Raw genomic sequence first — 8488 nt, forward strand, 5'->3', positions numbered from 1 at the left:
GACAAACTCTGGTTTCAAAACAAAAATCAAAGACCTGCTTGTGACCCACAAGGCTCTACCTGTCCTGCTATGTCCCTCCCTGCCATCATCTCCTCCCACTGTCCCTCACTATTTCCTCCAACCCCACTGGCTTCCTACTATTCCTGTCATTGTTGTTTATGTTGAGTGGTGGAGACACACACACACACACACACACACACACACACACACACTTAAGATTCTGTATGTTTGTATGTGCATTTCTTCTGTCATTCCTCATTATTCACAGATTCCATATTTGAGAACACACCTATTGGTACTTGCAAACACATATTTGTAACCCAAAATCCATACTGGTTAGAATTCAGTGGTCATTCTCAGATATGCAAGAGAAGAGAACAATCTGAGTTGCTTACTGGCCACTTCTAATCTGAGGTTCAACAAGGCAAGTCTCTGCCTTCTTGTTTCAGTTCTGATACAATAAGAGCTCTAGTTTTCAAAGTCTTTATAGTGCCGCCTGTTTCACAGTCTTGTCTTCATGTTGGTGATTTCACTGTTGAAATTGGCCACCACATATAATGTTTCTAAGTGCAGGAAGGCTGTGATGTGACTTGTGGAGAAATATGTGTGAGATAAGCTTCATTCAGATATATATTATATGATATGGAGATTGTTCACTCACTGTCCCTTTGGTGGACTTGGAAAGGTTTAAATAAGGAGAGATATTTACTCAGAGCACTAGAAAGAAGCACATTTGTAAGAAGTACATTGAATGGTTTTAAGCAGAAGCAGAAAAATAGCACATAAGAAAAAGCACCTGAAACTCTCCAGGTAATTTTTCACCCCGTGAATAAGAACACAGACACATAGACATCCCATCCACACTTTAATGATTAGATTTGTACCATGAAAACTGTGATCTCCAATCTTCCTGCAGAAAATTATTTAGATACCTTAATACCCAAATGTACTTATGTCCATAGGAGAGGATAATTCATGACTACTCTTTCAAGGAAACAATAGAAATATTTCTTTGAATGATATATGCCATAAGAGAATAAATCATTCCAAAATAATTCATGTTTGCTCATGAGATCCGAATTTCCAGTTATGTATGGTCAAAAGATTGGGTTAATTTGTTTCAGAAAAGAATAGGGCTCTGAGGTTTTGAAGTGACCTTTCATTCCTGGTCAATTCTTCAAACTAGTACAGTTGGCCCTTGAAAAGTTTACCTGCCAAGGAATCTTACCAGGGCCCTCTTTATGTCCTTGTTCCTCAGACTGTAGATGAAGGGGTTCAGCATGGGTGTGACCACAGTGTACATCACTGAGGCAATTGCACTTGAGTGTGCATTTTGGGTAGCAGCAGAGGTGAGAGACACTCCTAGGGCTGTACCATAAAACAAGGAGACAACTGAGAGGTGAGATGCACAGGTAGAAAATGCCTTATACTTCCCCTGAGCTGATGGAATTCCACATATGGAAGACACTATCTTGGAGTAAGAGTAAAGGATCCCAGCAAAGGGGCCACCACCCATGAGCACAATTAAAAAATACAACATAATATTGTTAAGAAAGGTGTCAGAACAGGCAAGTTGAACCACCTGATTAAGTTCACAGAAAAAGTGGGGGATTTCTAAGTCTGCATAGAAGGACAGCTGCAACACCATTAAGCTATGAAGCAAGGAATTTAGGAAGCTCATAATCCAGGACACAAGGACCAGCATTCTACAAAGTCGAGGGTTCATGATGACCAGGTAATGCAGGGGGTGGCAGATGGCCACAAACCGGTCATAGGCCATCACAGTCAGAAGAAAGTTGTCCAACACTACAAAAAGTGTATAAAAATATATCTGGGTGATGCAGTCTACATAGGTGATGACTCTGCTCTGTATCTGGATGTTCATGAGCATCTTCGGGATGGTGGTGGAGGTGAAGCAAATGTCTACCAAGGACAGGTTGGAGAGAAAGAAGTACATGGGCGTGTGGAGGTGGGAGTCTGAGCTGACAGCCAGGATGATGAGCAGGTTTCCCAACACAGTGATCAGGTACATGGAGAGGAAAAGCCCAAATATGAGGGGCTGCAGTTCTGGGTCCTCTGAAAGTCCCAGAAGAAGGAATTCTGAAATGTGCGTATCATTCATGGCACCATGTGTCAGAGATGACTATCAGAAAATATAAAAAATGAAAAGCAAATTTTCACATTAGCAAGCATTAGTAACTGAGAATAAATAACACATTTTTGTTTTACAATCAGGAAAATAACTTCCATATTTAGTGTATGATCTGGTTCCCATTAAGTCATTTCTACTGCCATTTCTTATTAGAATTTCCCCTTTTCATCAGTCAATTCTTCAAACATAATGTATATTGCTGTTTTATTTAGGATATCTTTCATTCATATAAGGTGCCCCAAAAATGTAAGCCACACTTTGAATAATTATAAAAGCAGTGTTTATCAAAATGCATTTTATTTTCAAAATTGACCTATCAGTTTGTACAGTGTGTATACATTTTGGGAGGACATCCTGTATGTTATCTATAGATTATGTTCATGGCACTGTTCAGAGTGTGTGAATGCTTTAAGAAAAAGTCTCTACAAATTAATGATTAAGAAAGAATTTAATCAAATAAAATAATATAACATATCAAATGGTACAGATGCTATACAGAAGATAAAACCACATTAAATGGAGAGAGGCAGTAGATGGTTGTGGTTTTTGTGTGTGTGATTTTACAGAGTTTAACCAAGACTTGCCAAATGGCAACAGTTAAATAAACACCTCAAAGATTAATAAGAATAGGCTGGATGTGAGATCCTCCCTCCCCCCAACTGGTGTGCGGAGTTATGACATTACTGGCATCTGCACAGATGCATCCCCAAGACACTGAACCACAACCAGCATGTTCCAATATGCCCTGGAGCCCACCCCTTCCTGTTCTGCCCTGGGTCCAACCCTTTCTTGGTCCTCCCGCAAAAGGTTCCCCCAGCCCTCTATGTGCTGCTCTCTCCATCTCTGTCTGTGGAGGCAGCCCCAATGGGTCCTTTCTCCTCTCTCCCCTCCTTTAATTCTGATTTCTCTATCTCCATAATGTGTCCCACTCATTACTGAGCAATAAACCTTACTTTAATATGTCTTGGTGGTCTCTGATTCGTTTCCTGTGCCTCAAACCTTACACTGGAGACTAAGGGGGAAGTTCTTGACAGACAAAAAGGAACAGCCAGTGCAAACACCCTGAGAAGATGGCTGTTTTGGAAAAACCAATGCTTGCAATGACCCAGTGTGTCCAGGTGAATGAGCAAGAAAGAACAGGGTAAGAGATGGTGTCAGAGGATTAGAGAATAGTAAGAAATGCCTGCATGTTGCTGTTGAACACTACTTAAATGCTTACTATATAAATGTTGCACTTTATTATTCTGGTTGCAAAAGCATCCAGTGAATCAAAAAGGATCTCCTCCATAGCTATTATTGTGCTATTATTGTCACATTGGAATAGAGTCCAGGTACCTCGGTTCTGAGGACTGCTCTCAGTTTATAAGGTGCGCACCCACACACACACACAATGGCCTCTTCATCTCTGTTATTTCCATGTCTTCCTCACTCTATCCCACACTATGTCGTCTAGGAGTAAATACAAGTCAAGCTGTCCTGATCAAGTATATTTTCCAAAAAAGAATTTAGAAATAGTACCTACATATTCTTATCATAAGCCTCCCATGGACAAATACACTTGAGGTTCCATATAGCTATGTCCATTTTCTACCCTGTACTTAAAGAAATATTAACAAGAGGATATAAAATCGTAGTGGGAGACACAGGAATAAAATGCACATGAGGAAGAAAAGAGATCTAGTGATGTCTGCTAGTCCCTGAGAGATGATGAGGAAGCAAAAGCTTCTTTGGATTCTAGCAGCTTTTTAACTCTAATAACACCCCCTTGAAGCCAAGCAAAAATGATCAAAGAGAAAAAAATAAATTTCTCCAAAAGACAGAGATAGTTATAAACATATGGTGTGAAACAGCTTACAGATTGACTACCACAAAGAAAAGATTACCAAAAAATAAACCAATACCTCACAAAAGGAAATATACAAAAACAACACAGGTGCAATATTTTTAACATCAAACAGAAGACCAGTTTTTCCTGTGCCTCTTCTATATTTATTTGACCAGTATTGTTAGGGGCAGAAATAGAACTTTGGGGGACCAGCTAGAATTGTAAGAAATATTAATCATGAACTGTTAACCATGACTGTTTTGTTCTGATTAAAGAAGGCACATTGTAACCTGGCAGGCAGTTACACACAGGGGACCTGAGAGCTCACCTGGAGATGCAGCCCATTTTCCCATTTTGAGCTGCCTATTGTCATGGAAATATCAACAACTTTGATGCAGACACCAGAGCCATCAATCCTTTGCATATCACTAAGCCCTTGGAAGATCCCCAGACCTTTTGCACACCTGCAGGCATTCCCAAATCTCCACCCTACTTACTGCCTATTTGGCATAACCTTTGGCTACTTCCACATGTAATCTTTGTAGTGGGGTGCAAAGCAGATTTTTGTGGATGACCTGCTGCTCTCCCATATTACCTGCAATCCTAGAATAAATGCTCATTTTTATGATTCAACCCTATCTCTGCTTAATTGGATCAAGTAGTGTCTGGCAGCATGGACCCATTGTTTGTCCAGTTACAGTAGGTTTTTATGTAGTTGATGGTAGATGAGACAAACCCCTTTCTCAGTTTTCTTATGTGACATCATTGCTTTTCTTGGAGAGGGCACAGGCCAGATGGAGAGAATACAGTATGACTGAGTGACAGACACTATTAATCAACACTCACAATTCCCCACATACATATTCATGAAGGTACTCAATGACAACAAAGTGAGTGGGGGGGGAAAGTGCCAAAACTGGTTTAGCTCAGTGGATAGAGTGTCAGCCTGCGGACTGAAAGATCCTGGGTTTGATTCCGGTATAGGAGGCAACTGATCGATGTTTCTCTCTCATCTATGTTTCTAACTCTCTATCTCTCTCCCTTCCTCTCTGTAAAAAGACAATAAAATATATAATTTTTTTTATTTTCCTATTCCTTGTTTAAAGGAATGCAATGAAAAACAGGAATAAAAACACTCTGACCCCAACACACAAATGTCAAGACTTACACAGACAATTCACAAGAGAATGAACATGAATAACAAACAGGACACAGGTAATGAAGAAATTGCAAAGTTAAACTATTTAACATACCTCCTTTTACTTATCAAATAAATATTTTCATGTGAATTGAATATCCAGGTGAAAGGATATACTGTGAAATGCATGTCTTATGAAATACTGTTACAAGGTAATATTTATAAGAAATAGATTGATCTGGATCTTTCTCATCAATATAGAAACATAGTTGAATAGACCCCATGATAAAAACAAAGAGTTGCCCTCATTTTACTGAGCATGATTCCACATCAGCACTGTATTTTCCTACTTCTTTTGATTGCAAAACTTATTGTATGTATTCTACTTTTACTTGAAATATTCTAGGCCTCCCACTGCCACCTCTAATTGGGCTTCCATCAGTTAATTGTCAATAATTACCCATATGTTGCTGAGAACAATGCTCACTTCTCCTATTAGCATCATAAACTAATCATTCATTAATTATTAATCAAGCAAACAAACAACCACAGGCTGATGCCTGTCAAGAGACCTCAGGTAAATGTCTTTGATTTAGACCCTGACACTTTCATATGGTACATACTGCATCTCTGGACTCATCTGTTTGGGAACACTGCGGGGAAGGTCTCCGTGGGAAAGTCCATCCTCCTGGATGGTTGATGATGAAGACTGAAGCTCTCTGCCCAGACAAGACAGCAGGAAGGAGGCAAGCACGGGTCTCCTAGACAAAATTAGGATTCCAAAAGCAATAGCCAGATCCCATCCTGCCCAAGGTCACACGCGCTGAGAGACTGGAGATGAGCAGATATTTACAGGTTCCTATGTCTGCTCATTAGGTGCAATTCTGTCTTGTTACTGCATCTTCTAAGCACTTGATTTCCCTGTGGGTCTGGACTAAAGGGAATATTTTCCTGGAGATTCTGCTCCCAGAAACAAGCTGAGAAGTCAAATTAATCCAATATCTACTAGTTCTTCCTCATGAAATCTGTTTGCTTTCAGAGGACTACCCTCCCAGCACCTTATCCCAACCCTGATTTAAGGTATTTCTAGAGCTGATTAGAAAACTCAAATCTATAAATATTGACTTGTGTTAAGGACACAGGCCCTGATGTCTTCATAAAGTGCTATTTTTTTTTTTCTTTTCAATAAGGGGGAGAACTAAATTCCTTTGATATAAACTTTGGGTGTTACACACTGGGCTTCATGACACATTAGCCAAAACAATTTGGCCACTTCAACTTTACATCATCAGTTATGATCTGTCATTTAGTCCCTCACTATGAAATATTTGTTAATTATAGGAAATATATTTAGAAAGGGAGAGGGAGGAAGAAATAGAAATGTCAATGATGACAGAGAATCATTGATGAGCTTCCTCCTCCTGCAAGCCACCTACTGGGAATTGAAGATACAACCAGGGATGTGCCCTGACCAGGAAATGAACTGTGACCTCCTGGTTTACAGTTGGACACTCAACCACTGAGCCATGCTGGCTGGGTGTGATAGCAATTTAATGATAAAGAGTATGAAAGACCATCAAAGAAGTGAGTAGCAGTCACACTATAAATTCTTATGTAAGCATTGAAATAAATATGTTAATTCATCAAGCAAACAAACAGCAATCTCTTGCCTCTGGGTTAAGTGGAATGGGCTCTCAGGTGACAACAGGTAAATATTCCTCCTTCTATTCTCTGTGACCCTCTCTCTCTTCCAGGTCCAGCTGTGTTATTGGACTCAACCTGAGAAGATCTATGAGAGGAAAGTCATTGTGGATACATCTGAATTCCTCCCTGAATGGTTGATGATAGAGACTAAAGTTCTGTTCATAGGCAAGACAGCAGGAAAGTGTGTAGCATCAGTCTCCAGCCAGATTTAGGGCTCCAAACAAACAAATAACAGTGACAAATAAACATAACCATGCCCTCCTAGCCTAAGGTTACACATTATGGGAGTCTGGACATGAGAAGGTTTTTAGAAGTCCCTGTACCTGGTCCTCCAGCACATTTCCCTCTTATTACTCCCACCACCACGCACACAAATATAATATATTTTATAGCAAGAGGATGAGTAGGGTAACAGATGGAACAGGCTTCAGAATGGGCTGGCTTTAAGATTAAGGAAGAGTCTGGCTCATCCAGGTAGGACTAAGGTAACTACAGTGGTTCTGTAAATGACAAAGAGACAAAGGAGTTGGTTTCAGAGAGATTTTGAAAATGCTACCCAGCTGGCTTAAAGATGGAGGAAGGAACATGTGCCAAGGGATGCAGGTGGCCAGCTACACTAAGTCATTAGAAGGAAACAGATCTTCTCCTGAGCTTATAAAAGAGGGTGGGGAACCTTTTTTCTGTCAAGGGCCATTTGAATATTTATAGCATCACTTCATGGCCATATAAAATTATCAACTTAATAATTAGCTTGCTATATTTGGTCAAACATTTAATTAACTCATCCCTAATGCCTTGACAGAGCAATAGCAAATAATATTGATAGTCTCCTAAGGCCTGCAGGATGAACATTATCCATATCTGCTCTAGAAGGACCCCAGCCCTGAACACACGTTGATATTAGCTATTGAGACTCATTTCAAGCTTCTGACATTCAGACTGCATGAGCATATGTTTGTTTTAAGCAACTAGTGTGGGAATACTTTACAGCAACTGTAGAATTCTAATGTAGACATTTATTCAATAAAACTTGTTTGACAGAACAGAGTTTAAGATTCTTCACTCATTAACTTTGTTTGGATAAGGGTATTTCATGCTAAAAAGACACATGGAGATGGGGGGGTAAGAAACCAAGATGGTGGCATAGGTAAACGCCTAACTGCAGCCTCACACAACAATTTCAAAAAAATACAACTAAAGTACAAAATGGACATTATTCAGAACTACAGGAAAGTTGATTGACTGGAAATTCTACAACTACAAGGAAAGAGAAAACCAGAAGGAAAATCAGAGGAGCTGTAAAAGCCTAAAGTACAGAGACAGGGTGCGTGCACGAGGAGAGGAAGGGAGGCTGAGTGCCTGGCTGGCGTTCCCTAGTGGGAAGGAGACAAAAGCTCTGGACTGCACTGAACCCCACTTCCAACACCACTCCCAACTGCACTGAACCCCAGTTCCGGGATCATTGGGGGAGAGACCAGACTGTCTGGTAATGGGCAAAACTACCAGAAGTGCTTGCAGCAAGTACCAAAGGACCCTGAGGAACACTGAGACTCAGGAACCTCATAGGGTGGGGCTGATGAGAAGCCAAGGCTGTAGGCTCCACCCTGAAACTCCGCCCCATCCAAGCTGAGCACAAAGGCTTTTATAATTTTCCAAGTCTAGTCCAATA

The 8488-nt window shown here is 40.3% G+C and overlaps 1 protein-coding gene across 1 annotated transcript; it reads right to left on the bottom strand.

Annotated features, from left to right (window-relative positions):
* Positions 1–1207: 1207 nt before the first annotated feature.
* Positions 1208–2122, bottom strand: LOC311623659 (olfactory receptor 7A10-like; the record flags this gene model as incomplete). Its single annotated transcript, XM_084886031.1, has 1 exon — positions 1208–2122. The coding sequence occupies one exon, from the start codon at positions 2120–2122 to the stop codon at positions 1208–1210; it is 915 nt and encodes a 304-aa protein (XP_084742157.1).
* Positions 2123–8488: the final 6366 nt, after the last annotated feature.

This window comes from Pipistrellus hanaki, assembly GCF_964339955.1.
Source record: "Pipistrellus hanaki genome assembly, chromosome: 5".
Classification (NCBI taxonomy): domain Eukaryota; kingdom Metazoa; phylum Chordata; class Mammalia; order Chiroptera; family Vespertilionidae; genus Pipistrellus; species Pipistrellus hanaki.